General features: G+C 53.0%; 1 protein-coding gene across 1 annotated transcript in view; it reads right to left on the bottom strand.

Moving 5' to 3' along the window:
* Positions 1 to 678: 678 nt before the first annotated feature.
* The window catches only part of LOC119968020 (solute carrier family 43 member 3-like), a gene marked incomplete at its 5' end in the record, with an annotated part of 39,552 nt that continues 14,274 nt past the window's right edge, over positions 679 to 25,956 (bottom strand). The window contains 6 exons of the mRNA XM_038801123.1: positions 679 to 1,309; positions 3,340 to 3,463; positions 6,629 to 6,821; positions 21,918 to 22,040; positions 22,641 to 22,808; positions 24,551 to 24,759. Of these exons, the coding sequence (XP_038657051.1) occupies positions 1,193 to 1,309; positions 3,340 to 3,463; positions 6,629 to 6,821; positions 21,918 to 22,040; positions 22,641 to 22,808; positions 24,551 to 24,759 (934 nt within the window). The remainder of the gene's footprint in view (positions 1,310 to 3,339; positions 3,464 to 6,628; positions 6,822 to 21,917; positions 22,041 to 22,640; positions 22,809 to 24,550; positions 24,760 to 25,956) is intronic.

The raw sequence follows: 25,956 nt of genomic DNA, 5'->3' as shown, positions 1-25,956 counted from the left end.
GTGGGCCCCGCAATGAGGTCCTTAAAAGGGAAATGTAGCCCTTCGCTGACCAGCGCGACTCCTCTTCCAGCGAGTGTCCATTCTGGGATCTTTAAAAGGGAAATATGCTCCTGCTCAACACTGCACAGGGCTGGTGTGGGCCCCACCCAGAGCACTTCAAATGGAAATGCTGCAAAGAGATCAGTCTGGTATCTCTATCCATTGTGGGGACCCCCTGATCAGGGAGCGTGAGGAGGTCAGAATGAGGCTGACCTGAGTATGGTCAGAGGGAAGTGGGGAGGGCCATGTGAGACCGGAGGAAGCAGAGAGGAGGGAGGGAGTGCTGGGGGCAAAGAGAGTTGAATGTGAGCAGGGGGGGGGGGGGGGGAAGAAAGGCGATATGGAGGGCAGAAAGCGAGTGAAGAGAAGAAGGGGAGAGAGAAGGAGTGAAGAGCAGGAGGGACGAAGAGAAAGGCAGGAGGAAAGGAGGAGTGGTGAAATCGGAGAAATCAGGGGGCGAGAGTGAGCGAGGATGTGGGAAGGAGAGTTCGGATTGAAGAGGGAAAGGACGAAATGGAGAGGGGGGGGGGAAAGTGGAGATGGATGAAGAGACGGAAGAAAGAGAGAGGGACAAAAGAGGAGGCAGATTGGAGAGGAGAGAGGGAATGAACGAAAGCAGGAAGGAAGGAGGGAGGAGTGAAAGAAGAGAGGGAGACAGGGGTAAGAGAGGGAAGGCATAAGGAGGGAGGCGGGGAGCGAGAAAGGGAACAAAGAGAAGGGGAAAAGGAGAGAGGAAGGGATAGAGAGGTGGAAATATGAACAGGGGGACGGGGGAACGTGAACGAGGGATAGATAGAATGGGAGAGGGAAGGGGAGAGGAGAGAGAGAAGGTGAAAGGGGAAGAGAGGAGGGAGAGGACTATTTGCTATTGGTGACGTTCAACATTTTCTCCAAAATAATGAACCCTGACTAATCTCCATTGACTTCATCCTCTGAATGAAACATCCCGGAGTGGGACCCTGTCCTTGGTAACCTGGGAGACAGCACAGTTTACAAATTTTAATAAAAATAATTAGCTCTGAGCCCAGCCTGCAGCCTGCCACAGACTCCAAACCCCGCCCTCATCAGTCCACACCCCAACGAAGAGAAAAATCCATCTCAGGCATCTGGGTGGCTTGCTGGTCGGTCGTCCTCCTCACCCAGGGCTGGTACCTCAACACGGGAAGGCCTTAGCCCCCCCGCTCTGCCTCGCTTCCCGTTGGCACTGCAGGTAAACGTTGATGGGGTGGACGTAGGTCAGGGTTACCAGGGCGATTAATCCAATGTTGAGCTATGTGAATGTGGACAGAGAGAGATAAACAGAGCGAGTTAGTGTTCAGAGATGGGTGGTGACGTAGCGTATTGCTGCTGGACGGGTAATCGAGAGACCCAGGGTAATGCTCTGTGGGGGGGGGGGGGGGGGGGGCAGCACGGCAGCACAGTGGTTTACAGCTCCAGGGTCCCAGGTTCGATTCCCGGCTTGGGTCACTGTCTGTGCGGAGTCTGCGCGCTCTCCCCGTGTCTGCGTGGGTTTCCTCCGAGTGCTCCGGTTTCCTCCCACAGTCCAACGATGTGCAGGCTGGGTGGATTGGCCACGATAAATGGCCCTCAGTGTCCAAAAAAAGGTTGGGTGGGGTTACGGGGATAGGGTGGGTGTGATCTGAAGTAGGGTGCTCTTTCCAAGGGCCGGTGCAGACTTGATGGGCCGAACGGCCTCCTACTGCTCTGTGACAGGTAAACGTTGATGGGGTGGACGTAGGTCAGGGTTACCAGGGCGATTAATCCAATGTTGAGCTGTGTGAATGTGGACAGAGAGAGACAAACAGAGCGAGTTAGTGTTCAGAGACGGGCGGTGACGTAGCGTATTGCTGCTGGACGGGTAATCGAGAGACCCAGGGTAATGCTCTGTGGTGGGGGGGGGGGGGGGGGGGGGGGCAGCACGGCAGCACAGTGGCTTCACAGCTCTAGGGTCCCAGGTTCGATTCCCGGCTTGGGTCACTGTCTGTGCGGAGTCTGCGCGCTCTCCCCGTGGGTGCGTGGGTTTCCTCCGGGTGCTCCGGTTTCCTCCCACAGTCCAACGATGTGCAGGCTGGGTGGATTGGCCACGATAAATGGCCCTCAGTGTCCAAAAAAAGGTTGGGTGGGGTTACGGGGATAGGGTGGGTGTGATCTGAGGTAGGGTGCTCTTTCCAAGGGCCGGTGCAGACTTGATGGGCCGAACGGCCTCCTTCTGCTCTGTGACAGTCTATGATAAATTCTGTGCGTGACAGGTCAGATTATGGGTCTGGATATTAAGAACGGAAGAGGATGACTGAAAGATTAATCGGGGGGGGGGGGGGGGAAAGACATTAGAATCTAAGAGGAAGCTAGCTAGAAATCTAAAAACAAAGCCAGATTTTCTGCAGGTATTTAAACAGGCAAAGAGTCGGTAAAATGAGTGCCGGTCCTCTACAGAGCGAGAATGGGAAGTTAATAAAAGATATTAAGGAGATGACGGATGAAATGAACAAACATTTTGCTCTTGTCTTCACTATCGAAGATACAAGAAACACTCCAGTATTGCTGCAAATCAGGAGGAGCAGAGAGAGGAACTTGATTTAAATTACAATTGCTCGGCATGCAGTACTAAACCAATTGATGGGCCTACGGGCTGCCAAGTGTCCGCATCCGCGTCCTGCTGAACTTTATCTTGGGGGTCTTCAAAAAGATAGCTGGGGACTTCGAGTGGCGCAATGTGAAGGGTGAGGTGGGGTTACTGGGAGGCATGGGCTGAGGTGGGGAGCTCTTTCCAAGGGCCGGAGCAGACTCGATGGGCTGAATGGTCTCCTTCTGCCCTGTAAATTCTATAATTCTATGACCCGGACTCAGATCCCACCACGGCAGACGGTGAAACTTGAATCCAATAGAAATCTGGATTTGAAAGTCTAGCGAAGACCATGGAACATTATCCATTGGCAAAAACACACAGCTGGTTCACTAATGTCATTCAGGGAAGGAAATCTGCCGTCCTTACCCTGTCTGGCCGACATGTGGTCATGTGGAAGCGGTAGATTGTTAACCGCGCCTCTGAAATGGTCGAACGAGACCTTCAGTTCAAGGGCAATTAGGGATGGGCAACAAATGTTGACCCAGTCAGCGACCCCCACGCCCTGCGAGTGAAACTTGAAAAAAAGGGTCTGGGGGTGTGACCTTAGTTCCTCAGTTTTCAACCCCAGTTCCTCAGTTTTCAACCCCAGTTCCCAACAGAGACATTCAACCCTCCCTGGTATCGTTCTGACAACACCGGGGTCTCTGGATCTCCCAATGTACTCTGATACTCACGTACAGAGGGTCGTCTTTCAGGGGTCCCTGGACCAGGGCAAAGAAGGGATACTGGAGTAGAGCAAACACCGCAGAGAAAGACAGTCCCAGACCACACACCTTCCCAAAGTGGCAGTCTGGAAACCTGCAGGGGACAAGAGAGAGAGAGAGAGAAGGAGGGAAGGTTAGCAGATTACATTGATTCAGCAGCACAAAAAGAGGCCATTTGATTCATCTTGCCCATGCTAGTGTTTATGCTCCATGTAAACCTCCTCCACATCCCATAGCCACCCCCCCCCCCACCCTGTTTATCTCACTCCATCAATATATCTATCCTAAATAGCTTCCTTATAAACCCATTCCATTGCCCGTTTCATTCCTTGTTCTCAATAGCTGGCCACTTTGATTGACAGCCCATCCATCTGTTCAAGCTACTTAACATGTTCAGCTCTGGAGAAGTTGTTTACACAGCTGCACAATGCAGTCTCATTATGAATAATCTTCTGAGCTTCTTGAGGCAGCACGGTAGCACAAGTGGCTGGCACTGTGGCTTCACAGCGCCAGGGTCCCAGGTTCGATTCCCCGCTGGGTCGCTGTCTGTGCAGAGTCTGCACGTTCTCCCCGTGTCTGCGGAGGTTCCCTCCGGGGGCTCCGGTTTCCTCCCACAGCCCAAAGACGTGCAGGTTAGGTGGATTGGCCATGATAAATTGCCCTTAGTGACCAAAAAGGTTAGGAGGGGTTATTGGGTTACGGGGATAGGGTGGAAGTGAGGGCTTCAGTGGCTCGGTGCAGACTCGATGGGCCCAATGGCCTCCTTCTGCACTGTATGTTCTATGTTCCAAAGCAATTTAAGGATTCAGCCAAGTAGGGGTTGTTGACACAGCTGTGAAGGGGACTGTATGCTTTGTTTGATTGTCAGTTTTGTGAAGATAATGGGTATTCTGTACAAACTCCATATTCTCAGCACTTGCTGAGGACAGAGATCCCCCCCCGCCCCCCCCCCCCACCCCCCCCCCCCCTCCCCCGAATTCCCAACTGGGTCTATTGCTGGCTTCTTTCCCATTCATAACCTCTTGTTCTTGTCTCAGCCCAGACTGAAGTGCAATGTTTGTGACATGGCAGCGTGTGCGTGTGTGGCAGAATCTGAATAGGCTCCGGGGGATAGATTGTTATCTTTGAGGTGGGAATTGTGAACTCTTCCCATTCCCAGCTCCCAAGTCGCACTGCCCACTCACCCTGTTTGTGTTACAAAGTAACAGGGAAGGGTGGGAATCTGGGGGTGCCGAGGGGAGGAACAGAGGCGGGGCGATGCCAAGGTGGGCATGATTGTTGGGTGCTCTTCCCCTCATCTTTCTCACCAGGTGCCTCATACCCAGCCATTGCCCCTCCATTCTCCCTCAAATCCTCCAGGGCCGCTCCGCAGCACCCATTCTCCCTCCATACACCCTCACACCTGCATGCACCTTCCAGTATTCCACTTTTTCCCATGCATCCTCAAAGCACCAATGTATCCTTCGTACCCCCAAAACCCCCTCAATACCTCACTGCCCCTTTCATCGATCCCTATTTCCCCCCCCCCTCCTCAACCCCCCCCCCCCCCCCCACTGCCCATATACACTATCTTCAGAACTCATACAATAACACTGGGAAGTCTTTCAAATGCTCATGAAACTGTCAAATTAAACAAACATCAAAAACGCACTGGAAAAACGTAATCCTGTTGGCACATAAAACAGACGGTTAAAGGTCCGCTGTGATGCAGACGTAGCTGTAGAAATCTGACCCCGGATGTCCGAGTCCCATTTCAAACAGTGTAACAAGACGCCTGGGTGGGTGGGATATCGATGGGGGAGAGGGTGCGCGGGCAATGAGGTCGAGCCAGGAGACCTCCTGACCGGGCAGACCGGCCTCCTCTCAAAGGGTCATTAGGTTTTCATTCTGGGGAGGCGAGGGCAAGTTCTTGCGTGGCCATCCTCAGCGGGCAGGGTGGGTAACCGAGGCGGGCTGGCGAGAAGGCCGACTTTGGTTCCCTGTATCAGTCCACTTCTATTATAATCTACTGAGCTCTTCAGCCCTCATAAAAAGATACCCCCCCCCACTGCCACCCCGCTCCATCAAGCGCCCCCTCCCCACACCCTCTCCATTCCACCTCATACCTCCACATTCCCTTGCATTCCCCCTTCCACCTTCTGCGTGAATTCAAACCGCGTCTCTCATGTATCCTCCACGCGTCCTCATATCGTCCACGCCCTCTCTCAGCGCCGATGCCTCCTCCCATCCCCAATTTATTCACAGTTCCCTCTTCTCCATGATCCGATGCTTCCCCCCTCCCCCCCCCCCAACCATGTTTCCTCATGCTGCTTCCATGCTACACTAGTGACTCTCTGTATCCACAATGGGCAGACCTCAGTAGCCACAAGGAGATGGAAAACTATGAAACTTCTGACCAACTAATAGACCTCTCACTCCAACACAATTGCTTTTGAAAGGAAAACTCTCACTCATGGTACCGTCTGGACTCGTGATCTAGAGATTAGCCCAGTGACATGATCTGTGGATCCAGGTTTGACTTCCACCAGGTCAGACGGTGACCTTTGAATTCAATGCATGTATTAGAGTTGAAGGTATAATGAGGTCCTTGAAACTATGGTCGATTGTCGTAAAAACCCATCAGCTTCACTAAAGCTCCTCTAGGGAAGGAACTCTGTCCCTCCTTACCCCGATCTGGCCGACCAGTGACTCCAGAACCACATCAACCTGCTTGACTCTAAACTGCCCCTCTGAGATGGCCGAATAAGACATTCATTTCAAGGGCAATTAGGGACAGGCAATAATTATTGGCCCAGCTCAGCAACACCAACATCTGATGAAGAATTGTGTAAATGGACTTAATTACCTGTGCAGACCATCATTAGAGGACAGGGCCCAGGCGGAGTGAGATTGAAATTTGACTCAATTGCAATCACAGACTTTGGGAAATATATACATATAATGCAATCTATAGCTGGAACGGATGCCGAACAGTTTTTGCTAAGGTTCACCGTCGCTGGCCTATTAATCAAAGCAATCCAGCAGCAGGTAGTTTTATTACTCTAAGTGAAAGATGCTGACAGGGTCACCTTTCCCTCCAATTTTAAAGGGCTGGGGTTTACTTGGGAGGAATTACACTTAAACAGGCATTAATACATTCAGTGTTTACAGCTCCTTCCGAATCCCAGACCTCACAATGGACTCTGAACCCGAGAACTATCATATTGATCTGTTGATCCAAGTGGAGAATTTTCCTGCCGGATAACTTTGGCTGACTTACGCAATAGCGATGAATGACACATAACATCCGTAGAGGAACGTATTGTTTATCACCTGCAGGATGAAGGTCAGGTACTGAACCTCCAACACAGGGATCGTGGCACAGATGGAGAATAGGATGGACTGTGTGACGGTGATGGTGAGAGAGAGCACGGCTGATTTCATATCAGCCAGTCGATCGGAGGCAGCAAACTCTGAGGGCGAACAAGAGACACAGAGGAGGAATGAAAACCAATCAGCCAGAACATTGCTACCACCACCAGAGATCTCCAACCCAACCCACAGAGGGAGGGGCTCCACCACATTACCTTTGTCATTCCATCATTCAAGTGGGACACACGCTCATATGGATTAAATTGGAGCGAACACACAGGAATTCAGATCAACAGGACTGGGTCTGGGGGAACGGATTGTTCACACCTGGATTACCTGTGACTGGGTCTGGGGGAATGGATTGTTCACACTTGGATTACCTGAGAATGGGAAGCAGCGGAGTGTTTAAACCTGGATTACCTGAGACTGGGAGGGAGGAGTGTTCACACCTGGATTATCTGTGACTGGGAGAGGGCTGAGCGTTCACACCTGGATTACCTGAGACTGGGAGGGAGGAGTGTTCACACCTGGATTACCTGTGACTGGGAAGGAGGAGTGTTAACACCTGGATTACCTGTGACTGGGAGGGAGTTGAGTGTTCACACCTGGATTACCTGAGACTGGGAGGTAGGTGTGTGTTCACACCTGGATTACCTGTGACTGGGAGAGAGCTGAGTGTTCACATCTGGATTACCTGTGACTGGGAGAGAGTTGAGTGTTCACATCTGGATTACCTGTGACTGGGAGGGAGTTGAGTGTTCACACCTGGATTACCTGTGACTGGGATGGAGCTGGGTGTTCACACCTGGATTACCTGTGACTGGGAGGGATGAATGTTCACACCTGGATTACCTGTCAGTGGGAGAGGGCTGAGTGTTCACACCTGGATTACCTGTGACTGGGAGGGAGGAGTGTTCACACCTGGATTACCTGTGACTGGGAGGGAGGAGTGTTCACACCTGGATTACCTGTGACTGGGAGAGAGCTGAGTGTTCACACCTGAATTACCTGTGACTGGGAGGGAGCTGAGTGTTCACACCTGGATTACCTGTCACTGGGAGAGAGCTGAGTATTCACACCTGAATTACCTGTGACTGGGAGGGAGCTGAGTGTTCACACCTGGATTAACTGTGACTGGGATGGAGATGGGTGTTCACACCTGAATTGCCTGTGACTGGGTCTGGGGGAATGGATTGTTCACACTTTGATTTCCTGAGAATGGTAGGCAGCGGAGTGTTTACACCTGGATTACCCGAGACTAGGGAGGGAGGAGTGTTCACACCTGGACTACCTGTGGCTGGGAGAGGGCTGAGCGTTCACACCTGGATCACCTGAGACTGGGAGGGAGGAGTGTTCACACCTGGATTACCTGTGACTGGGAGGGAGCTGAGTGTTCACATCTGGATTACCTGTGACTGGGAGGGAGTTGAGTTTTCACACCTGGATTACCTGAGACTGGGAGGGAGCTGGGTGTTCACAACAGGATTACCTGTGACTGGGAGGGAGTTGAGTGTTCACACCTGGATTACCTGAGACTGGGAGGGAGGTGTGTGTTCACACCTGGATTACCTGTGACTGGGAGAGAGCTGAGTGTTCACACCTGGATTACCTGTGACTGGGAGAGAGTTGAGTGTTCACATCTGGATTACCTGTGACTGGGAGGGAGTTGAGTGTTCACACCTGGATTACCTGTGACAGGGAGGGAGCTGGGTGTTCACACCTGGATTACCTGTGACTGGGAGGGATGAATGTTCACACCTGGATTACCTGTCGCTGGGAGGGAGGAGTGTTCACACCTGGATTACCTGTGACTGGGAGGGAGCTGAGTGTTCACACCTGGATTACCTGTGACTGGGATGGAGTTGAGTGTTTACACCTGGATTACCTGTGACTGGGAGGGAGTTGAGTGTTTACACCTGGATTACCTATGACTGGGAGGGAGGAGTGTTCACACCTGGATTACCTGTGACTGGGAGGGAGCAGAGTGTTCACACCTGGATTACCTGTGACTGGGAAGAGTGTTCCCACCTGGATTACCTGTAACTGGGAGGGGGCTGAGTGTTCACACATGGATTACCTGTGACTGGGAGGGAGTTGAGTGTTCACACCTGGATTACCTGTCACTGGGAGAGGGCTGTGTGTTCACACCTGGATTACCTGTGACTGGGAGGGAGGAGTGTTCACACCTGGATTACCTGTGACTGGGAGGGATCTGAGTGTTCACACCTGGATTACCTGTGACTGGGAGGGAGGAGTGTTCACACCTGGATTAACTGTGACTGGGATGGAGCTGGGTGTTCACACCTGGATTACCTGTGACTGGGAGGGAGGTGTGATCACACCTGGATTACCTGTGACTGGGAGGGAGGAGTGTTCACACCTGGATTACCTGTGACTGGAAGGGAGCTGAGTGTTCACACTTGGATTACCTGTGACTGTGAGGGAGGTGTGTTCACACCTGGATTACCTGTGACTTGGAGGGAGGTGTGTTCAAACCTGGATTACCTGTGACTGGGAGGGAGGTGTGTTCACACCTGGATTACCTGTGACTGGGATGGACCTGAGTGTTCACAGCTGGATTACCTTAGACCGGGAGGGAGTTGAGTGTTCACACGTGGATTACCTGTCACTGGGATAGAGCTGGGTGTTCACACATGGATTACCTGTGACTGGGAGGGAGTTGAGTGTTGACACCTTTATTACCTGTGACTGGGAGAGAGCTGGATGTTCACACCTGGATTACCTGTGACTGGGATGGAGTTGAGTGTTTACACCTGGATTACCTGTGACTGGGATAGGGCTGAGTGTTCACACCTGGATTACCTGTGACTGGGAGAGGGCTGAGTGTTCACACCTGGATTACCTGTGACTGGGGGGGGAGTTGAGTGTTTACATCTGGATTACCTGTGACTGGGAGGGAGCGGAGTGTTCACACCTGGATTACCTGTGACTGGGATAGGGCTGAGTGTTCACACCTGGATTACCTGTGACTGGGAGAGGGCTGAGTGTTCACACCTGGATTACCTGTCGCTGGGAGGGAGGAGTGTTCACACCTGGATTACCTGTGACTGTGAGGGAGCGGAGTGTTCACACCTGGATTACCTGTGACTGGGAGGGAGCTGAGTGTTCACACCTGGATTACCTGTGACTGGGATGGAGTTGAGTGTTTACACCTGGATTACCTGTGACTGGGAGGGAGTTGAGTGTTTACACCTGGATTACCTATGACTGGGAGGGAGGAGTGTTCACACCTGGATTACCTGTGACTGGGAGGGAGCAGAGTGTTCACACCTGGATTACCTGTGACTGGGAAGAGTGTTCCCACCTGGATTACCTGTAACTGGGAGGGGGCTGAGTGTTCACACATGGATTACCTGTGACTGGGAGGGAGTTGAGTGTTCACACCTGGATTACCTGTCACTGGGAGAGGGCTGTGTGTTCACACCTGGATTACCTGTGACTGGGAGGGAGGAGTGTTCACACCTGGATTACCTGTGACTGGGAGGGATCTGAGTGTTCACACCTGGATTACCTGTGACTGGGAAGGAGGAGTGTTCACACCTGGATTAACTGTGACTGGGATGGAGCTGGGTGTTCACACCTGGATTACCTGTGACTGGGAGGGAGGTGTGATCACACCTGGATTACCTGTGACTGGGAGGGAGGAGTGTTCACACCTGGATTACCTGTGACTGGAAGGGAGCTGAGTGTTCACACTTGGATTACCTGTGACTGTGAGGGAGGTGTGTTCACACCTGGATTACCTGTGACTTGGAGGGAGGTGTGTTCAAACCTGGATTACCTGTGACTGGGAGGGAGGTGTGTTCACACCTGGATTACCTGTGACTGGGATGGACCTGAGTGTTCACAGCTGGATTACCTTAGACCGGGAGGGAGTTGAGTGTTTACACCTGGATTACCTGTCACTGGGATAGAGCTGGGTGTTCACACATGGATTACCTGTGACTGGGAGGGAGTTGAGTGTTGACACCTTTATTACCTGTGACTGGGAGAGAGCTGGATGTTCACACCTGGATTACCTATGACTGGGAGGTAGTTGAGTGTTCACACCTGGATTACCTGTGACTGGGATAGGGCTGAGTGTTCACACCTGGATTACCTGTGACTGGGAGAGGGCTGAGTGTTCACACCTGGATTACCTGTGACTGGGGGGGGAGTTGAGTGTTTACATCTGGATTACCTGTGACTGGGAGGGAGCGGAGTGTTCACACCTGGATTACCTGTGACTGGGATAGGGCTGAGTGTTCACACCTGGATTACCTGTGACTGGGAGAGGGCTGAGTGTTCACACCTGGATTACCTGTCGCTGGGAGGGAGGAGTGTTCACACCTGGATTACCTGTGACTGTGAGGGAGCGGAGTGTTCACACCTGGATTACCTGTGACTGGGAGGGAGGTGTGTTCACACCTTGATTACCTGTGACTGGGAGGAAGGTGTGTTAACACCTGGATTACCTGTGACTGGGAGGGAGCTGAGTGTTCACACCTGGATTACCTGTGACTGTGAGGGAGCGGAGTGTTCACACCTGGATTACCTGTGACTGGGAGTGGGCTGAGTGTTCACACCTGGATTACTTGTGACTGGGAGGGAGTTGAGTGTTCACATCTGGATTACCTGTGACTGGGAGGGAGGAGTGTTCACACCTGGATTACCTTAGACCGGGAAGGAGTTGAGTGTTCACACCTGGATTACCTGTCACTGGGATAGAGCTCGGTGTTCACACCTGGATTACCTGTGACTGGGAGGGAGCTGAGTGTTCACACCTGGATTACCTGTGACTGTGAGGGAGTTGAGTGTTTACACCTGGATTGCCTATGACTGGGAGGGAGGAGTGTTCACACCTGGATTACCTGTGACTGGGAGGGAACAGAGTGTTCACACCTGGATTACCTGTGACTGTGAGGGAGCGGAGTGTTCACACCTAGATTACCTGTGACTGGGAGTGGGCTGAGTGTTCACACCTGGATTACTTGTGACTGGGAGGGAGTTGAGTGTTCACACCTGGATTACCTGTGACTGGGAGGGAGGAGTGTTCACACCTGGATTACCTTAGACCGGGAAGGAGTTGAGTGTTCACACCTGGATTACCTGTCACTGGGATAGAGCTGGGTGTTCACACCTGGATTACCTGTGACTGGGAGGGAGTTGAGTTTTTACACCTGGATTTCCTGTGACTGGGAGGGAGTTGAGTGTTTACACCTGGATTGCCTATGACTGGGAGGGAGGAGTGTTCACACCTGGATTACCTGTGACTGGGAGGGAACAGAGTGTTCACACCTGGATTACCTGGGACTGGGAGGGAGGAGTGTTCACACCTGGATTACCTGTGACTGGGAGGGGGTTGAGTGTTCACACCTGGATTACCTGTGACTGGGAGGGAGTTGTGTTCACACCTGGATTACCTGTCACTGGGAGAGTGCTGTGTGTTCACACCTGGATTACCTATCACTGGGATAGAGATGGGTGTTCACACCTGGATTACCTGTGACTGGGAGGGAGTTGAGTGTTTACACCTGGATTACCTGTGACTGGGAGAGAGCTGGATGTTCACACCTGGATTACCTGTGACTGGGAGTGAGTTGTGTTCACACCTGGATTACCTATCACTGGGAGGGAGTTGAGTGTTCACACCTGGATTACCTGTGACTGGGATGAAGTTGAGTGTTTACACCTGGATTACCTGTGACTGGGAGGGAGCGGAGTGTTCACACTTGGATTACCTGTGACTGGAAGAGGGCTGAGTGTTCACACCTGGATTACCTGTGACTGGGAGAGGGCTGAGTGTTCACACCTGGATTACCTCTCGCTGGGAGGGAGCTGAGTGTTCACACCTGGATTACCTGTGACTGGGAGGTAGGAGAATTCACACCTGGATTACCTGTGACTGGGAGGGAGGATTGTTCACACCTGGATTACCTGTGACAGGGAGGGAGGAGTGTTCACACCTGGATTACCTGTCACTGGGAGGGAGCTGAGTGTTCACACCTGGATTACCTGTGACTGGGAGAGGGCTAGGTGTTCACACCTGGATTACTTGTGACTGGGAGGGAGTTGAGTGTTCACACCTGGATTACCTGTGACTGGGAGGGAGGAGTGTTCACACCTGGATTACCTGTCGCTGGGAGGGAGCTGAGTGTTCACACCTGGATTACCTGTGACTGGGAGAGGGCCGAGTGTTCACACCTGGATTACCTGTCGCTGGGAGGGAGCTGAGTGTTCACATCTGGATTACCTGTGACTGGGAGGGAGGAGTGTTCACACCTGGATCACCTGTGACTGGGAGGGAGGAGTGTTCACACCTGGATTACCTGTGACTGGGAGGGAGGAGTGTTCACACCTGGATTACCTGTGACTGGGAGGGAGTTGAGTGTTCACACCTGGATTACCTGTGACTGGGAGGGAGTTGAGTGTTCACACCTGGATTACCTGAGACTGGGAGGGAGCTGAGTGTTCACACCTGGATTACCTGTGACTGGGAGGGAGTTGAGTGTTCACACCTGGATTACCTGAGACTGGGTGGGAGGTGTGTGTTCACACCTGTATTACCTGTGACTGGGAGAGAGCTGTGTGTTCACGCCTGGATTACCTGTGACTGGGAGAGAGCTGAGTGTTCACACCTGGATTACCTGTGACTGGGAGAGAGTTGAGTGTTCACACCTGGATTACCTGAGACTTGGAGGGAGGAGTGTTCACACCTGGATTACCTGTGATTGGGAAGGAGGAGTGTTGACACCTGGATTACCTGTTACTGGGAGGGAGGAGTGTTCACTCCTGGATTACCTGTGACTGGGAGGGAGTTGAGTGTTCACACCTGGATTACCTGTCGCTGGTAGGGAGCTGAGTGTTCACACCTGGATTACCTGTGACTGGGAGAGGGCTGAGTGTTCACACCTGGATTACCTGTGACTGGGAGAGAGCTGAGTGTTCACACCTGGATTACCTGTGACTGGGAGGAGTGTTCACACCTGGATTACCTGTGACTGGGAGGGAGCTGAGTGTTCACACCTGGATTACCTGTGACTGTGAGGGAGTTGAGTGTTTACACCTGGATTGCCTATGACTGGGAGGGAGGAGTGTTCACACCTGGATTACCTGTGACTGGGAGGGAACAGAGTGTTCACACCTGGATTACCTGTGACTGTGAGGGAGCGGAGTGTTCACACCTAGATTACCTGTGACTGGGAGTGGGCTGAGTGTTCACACCTGGATTACTTGTGACTGGGAGGGAGTTGAGTGTTCACACCTGGATTACCTGTGACTGGGAGGGAGGAGTGTTCACACCTGGATTACCTTAGACCGGGAAGGAGTTGAGTGTTCACACCTGGATTACCTGTCACTGGGATAGAGCTGGGTGTTCACACCTGGATTACCTGTGACTGGGAGGGAGTTGAGTTTTTACACCTGGATTTCCTGTGACTGGGAGGGAGTTGAGTGTTTACACCTGGATTGCCTATGACTGGGAGGGAGGAGTGTTCACACCTGGATTACCTGTGACTGGGAGGGAACAGAGTGTTCACACCTGGATTACCTGGGACTGGGAGGGAGGAGTGTTCACACCTGGATTACCTGTGACTGGGAGGGGGTTGAGTGTTCACACCTGGATTACCTGTGACTGGGAGGGAGTTGTGTTCACACCTGGATTACCTGTCACTGGGAGAGTGCTGTGTGTTCACACCTGGATTACCTATCACTGGGATAGAGATGGGTGTTCACACCTGGATTACCTGTGACTGGGAGGGAGTTGAGTGTTTACACCTGGATTACCTGTGACTGGGAGAGAGCTGGATGTTCACACCTGGATTACCTGTGACTGGGAGTGAGTTGTGTTCACACCTGGATTACCTATCACTGGGAGGGAGTTGAGTGTTCACACCTGGATTACCTGTGACTGGGATGAAGTTGAGTGTTTACACCTGGATTACCTGTGACTGGGAGGGAGCGGAGTGTTCACACTTGGATTACCTGTGACTGGAAGAGGGCTGAGTGTTCACACCTGGATTACCTGTGACTGGGAGAGGGCTGAGTGTTCACACCTGGATTACCTGTCGCTGGGAGGGAGCTGAGTGTTCACACCTGGATTACCTGTGACTGGGAGGTAGGAGAATTCACACCTGGATTACCTGTGACTGGGAGGGAGGATTGTTCACACCTGGATTACCTGTGACAGGGAGGGAGGAGTGTTCACACCTGGATTACCTGTCACTGGGAGGGAGCTGAGTGTTCACACCTGGATTACCTGTGACTGGGAGAGGGCTAGGTGTTCACACCTGGATTACTTGTGACTGGGAGGGAGTTGAGTGTTCACACCTGGATTACCTGTGACTGGGAGGGAGGAGTGTTCACACCTGGATTACCTGTCGCTGGGAGGGAGCTGAGTGTTCACACCTGGATTACCTGTGACTGGGAGAGGGCCGAGTGTTCACACCTGGATTACCTGTCGCTGGGAGGGAGCTGAGTGTTCACATCTGGATTACCTGTGACTGGGAGGGAGGAGTGTTCACACCTGGATCACCTGTGACTGGGAGGGAGGAGTGTTCACACCTGGATTACCTGTGACTGGGAGGGAGGAGTGTTCACACCTGGATTACCTGTGACTGGGAGGGAGTTGAGTGTTCACACCTGGATTACCTGTGACTGGGAGGGAGTTGAGTGTTCACACCTGGATTACCTGAGACTGGGAGGGAGCTGAGTGTTCACACCTGGATTACCTGTGACTGGGAGGGAGTTGAGTGTTCACACCTGGATTACCTGAGACTGGGTGGGAGGTGTGTGTTCACACCTGTATTACCTGTGACTGGGAGAGAGCTGTGTGTTCACGCCTGGATTACCTGTGACTGGGAGAGAGCTGAGTGTTCACACCTGGATTACCTGTGACTGGGAGAGAGTTGAGTGTTCACACCTGGATTACCTGAGACTTGGAGGGAGGAGTGTTCACACCTGGATTACCTGTGATTGGGAAGGAGGAGTGTTGACACCTGGATTACCTGTTACTGGGAGGGAGGAGTGTTCACTCCTGGATTACCTGTGACTGGGAGGGAGTTGAGTGTTCACACCTGGATTACCTGTCGCTGGTAGGGAGCTGAGTGTTCACACCTGGATTACCTGTGACTGGGAGAGGGCTGAGTGTTCACACCTGGATTACCTGTGACTGGGAGAGAGCTGAGTGTTCACACCTGGATTACCTGTGACTGGGAGGAGTGTTCACACCTGGATTACCTGTGACTGGGAAGCAGTTGAGTGTTCACACCTGGATTACCTGTGACTGGGAGGGAGGTGTTCACACCTGGATTACCTGTAACTGGGTGGAGCTGAGTGTTCACACCTGGATTGCCTGTGACTGGGAGAGGGCTGAGTGTTCACACCTGGATTACCTGTGACTGGGAGAGGGCTGAGTGTTCACATCTGGATTACCTGTGACTGGGAGGGAGCTGGGTGTTCCCACCTGGATTACCTGTGTCTGGGAGGGAGCTGGGTGTTCCCACCTGGATTACCTGTGACTGGGAGGGAGTTGTGTTCACACCTTGATTACCTGTGACTGGGAGGGAGGAGTGTTCACACCTGGATTACCGGTCGCTGGGAGGGAGCTGAGTGTTCACACCTGGATTACCTGTCACTGGGAGGGAGGAGTGTTCACACCTGGATTACCTGTCACTGGGAGGGATGAGTGTTCACACCTGGATTACCTGTGACTGGGAGGGAGGAGTGTTCACACCTGGATTACCTGTGACTGGGAGGGAGCTGAGTGTTCACACCTGGATTACCTGTGACTGGGAGGGAGCTGAGTTTTCACACCTGGATTACCTGTGACTGGGAGGGAGCTGAGTGTTCACACCTGGATTACCTGTGACTGTGAGGGAGGAGTGTTCACACCTGGATTACCTGTGACTGGGAGGGAGTTGAGTGTTTACACCTGGATTACCTGTGACTGAGAGGGAGTTGAGTGTTTACACCTGGATTACCTATGACTGGGAGGGAGGAGTGTTCACACCTGGATTACCTGTGACTGGGAGGGAGCAGAGTGTTCACACCTGGATTACCTGTGACTGGGAAGAGTGTTCCCACCTGGATTACATGTGACTGGGAGGGGGCTGAGTGTTCACACATGGATTACCTGTGACTGGGAGGGAGTTGAGTGTTCACACCTGGATTACCTGTCACTGGGAGAGGGCTGTGTGTTCACAACTGGATTACCTGTGACTGGGAGGGAGGAGTGTTCACACCTGGATTACCTGTGACTGGGAGGGAGCTGAGTGTTCACACCTGGATTACCTGTGACTGGGAGGGAGGAGTGTTCACACCTGGATTAACTGTGACTGGGATGGAGCTGGGTGTTCACACCTGGATTACCTGTGACTGGGAGGGAGGTGTGATCACACCTGGATTACCTGTGACTGGGAGGGAGGAGTGTTCACACCTGGATTACCTGTGACTGGAAGGGAGCTGAGTGTTCACACTTGGATTACCTGTGACTGTGAGGGAGGTGTGTTCACACCTGGATTACCTGTGACTTGGAGGGAGGTGTGTTCAAACCTGGATTACCTGTGACTGGGAGGGAGGTGTGTTCACACCTGGATTACCTGTGACTGGGATGGACCTGAGTGTTCACAGCTGGATTACCTTAGACCGGGAGGGAGTTGAGTGTTCACACCTGGATTACCTGTCACTGGGATAGAGCTGGGTGTTCACACATGGATTACCTGTGACTGGGAGGGAGTTGAGTGTTGACACCTGGATTACCTGTGACTGGGAGAGAGCTGGATGTTCACACCTGGATTACCTGTGACTGGGAGGGAGTTGTGTTCACACCTGGATTACCTATGACTGGGAGGTAGTTGAGTGTTCACACCTGGATTACCTGTGACTGGGAGGGAGTTGAGTGTTTACATCTGGATTACCTGTGACTGGGAGGGAGCGGAGTGTTCACACCTCGATTACCTGTGACTGGGATAGGGCTGAGTGTTCACACCTGGATTACCTGTGACTGGGACAGGGCTGAGTGTTCACACCTGGATTACCTGTGACTGTGAGGGAGCGGAGTGTTCACACCTGGATTACCTGTGACTGGGAGGGAGGTGTGTTCACACCTTGATTACCTGTGACTGGGAGGAAGGTGTGTTAACACCTGGATTACCTGTGACTGGGAGGGAGCTGAGTGTTCACACCTGGATTACCTGTGACTGTGAGGGAGCGGAGTGTTCACACCTGGATTACCTGTGACTGGGAGTGGGCTGAGTGTTCACACCTGGATTACTTGTGACTGGGAGGGAGTTGAGTGTTCACACCTGGATTACCTGTGACTGGGAGGGAGGAGTGTTCACACCTGGATTACCTTAGACCGGGAAGGAGTTGAGTGTTCACACCTGGATTACCTGTCACTGGGCTAGAGCTGGGCGTTCACACCTGGATTACCTGTGACTGGGAGGGAGTTGAGTTTTTACACCTGGATTTCCTGTGACTGGGAGGGAGTTGAGTGTTTACACCTGGATTGCCTATGACTGGGAGGGAGGAGTGTTCACACCTGGATTACCTGTGACTGGGAGGGAGGAGTGTTCACACCTGGATTACCTGTGACTGGGAGGGGGCTGAGTGTTCACACCTGGATTACCTGTGAGTGGGAGGGAGTTGTGTTCACACCTGGATTACCTGTCACTGGGAGAGTGCTGTGTGTTCACACCTGGATTACCTATCACTGGGATAGAGATGGGTGTTCACACCTGGATTACCTGTGACTGGGAGGGAGTTGAGTGTTTAAACCTGGATTACCTGTGACTGGGAGAGAGCTGGATGTTCACACCTGGATTACCTGTGACTGGGAGTGAGTTGTGTTCACACCTGGATTACCTATCACTGGGAGGGAGTTGAGTGTTCACACCTGGATTACCTGTGACTGGGATGAAGTTGAGTGTTTACACCTGGATTACCTGTGACTGGGAGGGAGCGGAGTGTTCACACCTGGATTACCTGTGACTGGGAGAGGGCTGAGTGTTCACACCTGGATTACCTGTGACTGGGAGAGGGCTGAGTGTTCACACCTGGATTACCTGTCGCTGGGAGGGATCTGAGTGTTCACACCTGGATTACCTGTGACTGGGAGGTAGGAGAATTCACACCTGGATTACCTGTGACTGGGAGGGAGGAGTGTTCACACCTGGATTACCTGTGACTGGGAGGGAGGAGTGTTCACACCTGGATTACCTGTCACTGGGAGGGAGCTGAGTGTTCACACCTGGATTACCTGTGACTGGGAGAGGGCTAGGTGTTCACACCTGGATTACTTGTGACTGGGAGGGAGTTGAGTGTTCACACCTGGATTACCTGTGACTGGGAGGGAGGAGTGTTCACACCTGGATTACCTGTCGCTGGGAGGGAGCTGAGTGTTCACACCTGGATTACCTGTGACTGGGAGGGCCGAGTGTTCACACCTGGATTACCTGTGACTGGGAGGGAGTTGAGTGTTCACACCTGGATTACCTGTCGCTGGGAGGGAGCTGAGTGTTCACATCTGGATTACCTGTGACTGGGAGGGAGGAGTGTTCACACCTGGATTACCTGTGACTGGGAGGGAGTTGAGTTTTCACACCTGGATTACCTGTGACTGGGAGAGGGCTGAGTGTTCACACCTGGATTACCTGTCGCTGGGAGGGAGCTGAGTGTTCACATCTGGATTACCTGTGACTGGGAGGGAGGAGTGTTCACACCTGGATCACCTGTGACTGGGAGGGAGGAGTGTTCACACCTGGATTACCTGTGACTGGGAGGGAGGAGTGTTCACACCTGGATTACCTGTGACTGGGAGGGAGTTGAGTGTTCACACCTGGATTACCTGTGACTGGGAGGGAGTTGAGTGTTCACACCTGGATTACCTGAGACTGGGAGGGAGCTGAGTGTTCACACCTGGATTACCTGTGACTGGGAGGGAGTTGAGTGTTCACACCTGGATTACCTGAGACTGGGTGGGAGGTGTGTGTTCACACCTGTATTACCTGTGACTGGGAGAGAGCTGTGTGTTCACACCTGGATTACCTGTGACTGGGAGAGAGCTGAGTGTTCACACCTGGATTACCTGTGACTGGGAGAGAGTTGAGTGTTCACATCTGGATTACCTGTGACTGGGAGGGAGTTGAGTGTTCACACCTGGTTTCCCTGTGACTGGGAGGGAGCTGGGTGTTCACACCTGGATTACCTGTGACTGGGAGGGAGTTGAGTGTTCACACCTGGATTACCTGTGACTGGGAGGGAGTTGAGTGTTCACACCTGGTTTCCCGGTGACTGGGAGAGAGCTGGGTGTTCCCACCTGGTTTCCCTGTGACTGGGAGGGAGCTGGGTGTTCCCACCTGGATTACCTGTGACTGGGAGGGAGCTGGGTGTTCACATCTGGATTACCTGTGACTGGGAGGGAGTTGAGTGTTCACACCTGGTTTCCCTGTGACTGGGAGGGAGCTGGGTGTTCACACCTGGATTACCTGTGACTGGGAGGGATGAGTGTTCACACATGGATTACCTGAGACTTGGAGGGAGGAGTGTTCACACCTGGATTACCTGTGACTGGGAAGGAGGAGTGTTGACACCTGGATTACCTGTTACTGGGAGGGAGGAGTGTTCACACCTGGATTACCTGTGACTGGGAGGGAGTTGAGTGTTCACACCTGGATTACCTGTGACTGGGAGAGAGCTGAGTGTTCACACCTGGATTACCTGTGACTGGGAGGCAGTTGAGTGTTCACACCTGGATTACCTGTGACTGGGAGGGATGTGTTCACACCTGGATTACCTGTAACTGGGTGGAGCTGAGTGTTCACACCTGGATTACCTGTGACTGGGAGAGGGCTGAGTGTTCACCCCTGGATTACCTGTGACTGGGAGAGGGCTGAGTGTTCACATCTGGATTACCTGTGACTGGGAGGGAGCTGGGTGTTCCCACCTGGATTACCTGTGACTGGGAGGGAGCTGGGTGTTCCCACCTGGATTACCTGTGACTGGGAGGGAGGAGTGTTCACACCTGGATTACCTGTGACTGGGAGGGAGGAGTGTTCACACCTGGATTACCTGTCGCTGGGAGGGAGCTGAGTGTTCACACCTGGATTACCTGTCACTGGAGGGAGGAGTGTTCACACCTGGATTACCTGTCACTGGGAGGGAGGAGTGTTCACATCTGGATTACATGTGACTGGGAGGGAGGAGTGTTCACACCTGGATTACCTGTGACTGGGAGGGAGCTGAGTGTTCACACCTGGATTACCTGTGACTGGGAGGGAGCTGAGTGTTCACACCTGGATTACCTGTGACTGGGAGGGAGCTGAGTGTTCACACCTGGATTACCTGTGACTGTGAGGGAGGAGTGTTCACACCTGGATTACCTGTGACTGGGAGGGAGCTGAGTGTTCACACCTGGATTTCCTGTGACTGGGAGGGAGGAGTGTTCACACCTGGATTATCTGTGACTGGGAGGGAGCTGAGTGTTCACACCTGGATTACCTGTCACTGGGAGGGAGGAGTGTTCACACCTGGATTACCTGTGACTGGGAGGGTGGAGTGTTCACACCTGGATTACCTGTGACTGGGAGAGGGCTGAGTGTTCACACCTGGATTACCTGTCACTGGGAGGGAGCTGAGTGTTCACACCTGGATTACCTGTCACTGGGAGGGATGAGTGTTCACACCTGGATTACCTGTGACTGGGAGGGAGGAGTGTTCACACCTGGATTACCTGTGACTGGGAGAGGGCTGAGTGTTCACACCTGGATTACCTGTCGCTGGGAGGGAGCTGAGTGTTCACACCTGGATTACCTGTGACTGGGAGGGAGGAGTGTTCACACCTTGATTACCTGTCACTGGGAGAGAGCTGGGTGTTCACACCTGGATTACCTGTGACTGGGAGGGAGCTGAGTGTTCACACCTGGATTACCTGTGACTGGGAGAGGGCTGAGTGTTCACACCTGGATTACCTGTGACTGGGAGAGGGCTGAGTGTTCACACCTGGATTACCTGTGACTGGGAGGGAGCTGAGTGTTCACACCTGGATTACCTGTGACTGGGAGAGGGCTGAGTGTTCACACCTGGATTACCTGTGACTGGGAGGGAGCTGAGTGTTCACACCTGGTTTACCTGTGACTGGGAGAGGGATGAGTGTTCACACCTGGATTACCTGTGACTGGGAGAGGGCTGAGTGTTCACACCTGGATTATTTGCGGCTGTATCTGATGTTTTCCTTTTGTGGCGATCCATGATCAGGCCGTTCCAGGGTGCGAGTATTATGCTGCAGATCTGTGTGATTGCGAAGGCGTTGAGTAACCTGCTGACTGAGAGATAAACAAAGGCAAGCAGAGTGAAACAGACGGGGAGAGAAAGAGAGATGGAGGGCAGAGTTAGATCGACACGCCATTCTGCTGCCCTTTGTACATCCGCTCTACCAAACCTCTCCTGATAGTGTCTGTGGGCAAGAGTTCATGGATCGTATTTAACTGCGGGAAGTTTGGGATTTGGGTTTTGGAGCTGTGTTGCTCCCTTCCTACCTGACTTTCACTCCCCTAGAACCGTAGAATCCTTACAGCACAGAATGAGGCCATTCTGCCCATCCTATCTGCAATGGCTGAGAACAAGCAGCTTGCTGTCGACACCAGGAGTAGACCGGGTTATATACAGAGAAAGAGGCTCCCTGAGTGGGCCGTCAATGAGGGAGCGCGTATTCTCATTGGCCAATCTCAAAGGGCTGGTCGAAGACATTTCCAAATTTCATTGGATTTTTCCCGTTCCTCCCCACCTCTCACCCTCGTCCCATTCTCTCTCCCCACCTTATCTCCCCATCGCTCCCCCCCCACCGCCCCCCCCCCCCCACCCCACCCCCCGCTCGCAATACTTTCTCATCCATCCCCCCCCCCCATCCCCCCACAACAACCTACCTTTCCCAATCTGCTCCTCAGCCAGCAGGGTCAGCATGGGATTCAGGGTGCCGATGAACAGGTTGTGACGGAGCCTCAGAATGGAGAGCCAGAGCAGGGTGGAGAGGAAGATCTTGGAGAAGATGCATCTCCTGAAGGACGGAATCTCCTCCTCGTTCCCTTTGGGGTCTGCAGTGGGAGGGGAGGGGAGAGGGGGGCGGAGGAGAGGCACAGGGTGAAACAGAGCAGGGATCGGCCAGGGGGAAGTTAAATCTCACAGCGCTCGGTAACTCCTTAGCTGCCGGTCTCTCCTCAGGCTCTCTCTTTGCCCTTTACACTTCGAGTTATTTTGATGAAGAACAAGGGGAGGGATTCTGCAGGACCCGGCGGGGCGGGCACCGACGGCACAGAAGGGGTGGCGTGACCCACTCCGGTGTCGGGCCGCCCCACAGGTACGGAATCCTCCCCACCTTCAGGGGCTAGGCCGGCTCCGGAGTGGTTTGCGCCCCGCCGGCCGACACGGAAGGGGTTTGGCGCCATGCCAACCGGCGCCTGATTGATAAAGCGCACGGCAAACATCGGTGTTGGTTCAATAAAGTTTATTGAACTCCAGTAACGAAACACACATGTGGGCTGACTCTCTACTCCTCTAAGTAAATTAACACTAACTATCTAGACCAGGCTAGCTCTGATCCACGTGTAGGAGGTGATTGTACACCCTGACTGTCACTACAGCTATCACCAGTGGAAAGAGGCAGCGTGCTGATGGATAATCCAGCGTGTGCGGGCATCATCCCAGCGCATGCACGGGGGGGATTTGTCGGGGCCAGGTCCCCCCCGCACCTCCCCGAGGACCCCAGAGGCCGCCCGCGGAGCCAGGTCCTGCCGGTACGTACCTACTCTAATTTACACCGGAGGGACCGGCCGAAAACAGGCGGCCACTCGGCCCAACGCGGGCCGGAGAATCGCCGGGGGGGCGGGGGCCGCTACTAGCGGCCGCCGACCGGCGTGGCGCGATTCCCGCCCCCCCCCCCCGCCGAATCCTCGGCGGCTGAGAATTGGGCAGCCGGCCGGGCGGGGGTCGGACTATCCCGCCCATGGTGCCGAGCTGACAGCGAGTGATGGGGAGAGGGTGTGGAGGGGAAAGCAGAGGGGAGAGGCGGGGAGTAGAAAGGAGAGGTGGGAGGGGAGCGGCAAGAGAGGAGAGGTAGTGAGGAACAGGGAGCTTTTGACAGAGGGGGCACAGGAATGGGTCGAGGAGAGGTAAGAGGGAGAGAGATAGTGGGGGGGGCAGGCACAGAGAGACAGAGCAGTAAGAGAGGGGGTGTCGTGTTATTCACCCTGGGGTAACACAGACTGCAACACGGTGCAGTTGACTGATAAAGCGCACAGCAAACGTCGGCGTTTATTGAAATAAAGTTTATTGAACTCCAGTAACGAAACACGCATGTGGGTTGACTCTCTACTCCTCTAAGTAAATTAACACTAACTATCTAGAACAGGCTAGCTCTGATCCACGTGTAGGAGGTGATTGTACACCCTGACTGTCACTACAGCTATCACCAGTGGAAAGAGGCAGCGTGCTGATGGATAATCGAGAGAAGGGAGTGAGTGCGGAATGAGGGCGAGGGACGAGGGTGGAAAAGAGAGGGGAGACGTGTGAGTGAGAGAATGGGGTAGAGGGTGGAGCGAGAGAACGGGATGGCAGGATGGTGAGAGTGCGGGCGGGAGAGGAATGGATCAAAGATGAGAAGGCGAACAAAGGAGTGGAGCAGAGACAGAGGGAAGAGTGGAAGAAGGAGGTGAAGAGCAGAGAGGAGCGGGGAAGAGGAGTGAGAGGAGTGGGGGGAGGGAGGGACGGAGCAGAGGAAAGCAGAGATGTGGAACAAGGGGGATCGAATGGGAGGGGAATGCTGGGGAGGTTTCCTCACCTTCTGCCTCCTTGGCCTGACGTTTCTCAATCTCTTCCTCCCTCTCTCCCGTGTCTCCTTCTCTTTCTTCCTGTCTCGCTCTCCCGTCATCTTCCCTCGTGTCCTGGCTCTCTCCCTCCAACTGATCTCCTCCGTGTTGGAGCCGCCTCTCTCTTGCTGCCTCCTTCTTGAAGCGGGACAGCATCAATCTCATCTTTGCGCAACTCAGCCTAACCAAAGAAGATAAAAATATCCTTCGCAAAGACGGCGCCCAATTGCAACAATCAATATCAACTGTTTTGCCGCAACGGAGATCTGATAAGGCATTTTAAACTCTTTCAGGTTTGCACAGTACACACAGTAGCAGTGATTTTAAAATGCTTTCGGACAACCTGTAGATAATTTAACTGTAGCATCTTGCAATTCAAATCTGTAACTCACTTCCAGTGATCTGTTATTCTAGATTATTCCGCCACCTTGGGCTGGCGTGCAGTCAATTCCAGCCCCATCAGCCCCGGAGTGAGCTCACCAATAGTTTGTATAAAGCCTCTCTGAGAACTTTGGCTCGCTGAATGCACCAATAACTCACAAGCAGCAGGAGTATCAGTGAAACACAACTGTTTATTGACACCAACAATAGAGCAATAATTCTAATAGAATGTCGGCCAGCTAACGTACTACTCCCCTCCCGTTTTACCGTCCCACCTTCCACACAAACGCACACAAGACCGACGCACACAGAAAATACTATGAGGATTAAAATGAAATGGAAGTGACCTTGCTTTCAATGTTGAAGTCATGGCAGCTGGCTGTTCTCCCAGGACCCTGAATGACACAAACCACCCGTCGGATCGCTAACGAGGATCGTCGAGTGGAACATTCAGTTAGAACTCCCAGCTGTAGGATTCCCTCACAGCCACAGGCCTGTGTAATTCTCATGTAATAATAATAATAATAATAATATATCTTATTGTCACAAATAGGTTTACATTAACACTGCATTGAAGTTACTGTGAAAATCCCCTAGTTGCCACATTCCGGCGCCTGTTCGGGTACACAGAGAGAGAACTCAGAATGTCCAATTCACCGAACAAGCGTGTCTTTCGGGACTAGTGGGAGGAAACCGTAGCGCCCAGAGGAAATCCACGCCAACACGGGGAGAACGTGCAGACTCCGCACAGACAGTGACCCAAGCCGGGAATCGAACCTGGGACCCTGGAACATAGAACATAGAACATAGAACGATACAGCGCAGTACAGGCCCTTCGGCCCACGATGTTGCACCGACATGGGAAGTCAAAAACTAAAGGCCATCTAACCTACACTATGCCATTATCATCCATATGCTTATCCAATGAACTTTTAAATGCCCTCAATGTTGGCGAGTTCACTACTGTTGCAGGTAGGGCATTCCACGGCCTCACCAC

Source organism: Scyliorhinus canicula, chromosome 6 (genome assembly GCF_902713615.1).
Source record: "Scyliorhinus canicula chromosome 6, sScyCan1.1, whole genome shotgun sequence".
NCBI lineage: Eukaryota > Metazoa > Chordata > Chondrichthyes > Carcharhiniformes > Scyliorhinidae > Scyliorhinus > Scyliorhinus canicula.
This window is presented reverse-complemented; position numbering and strand designations above follow the sequence as displayed.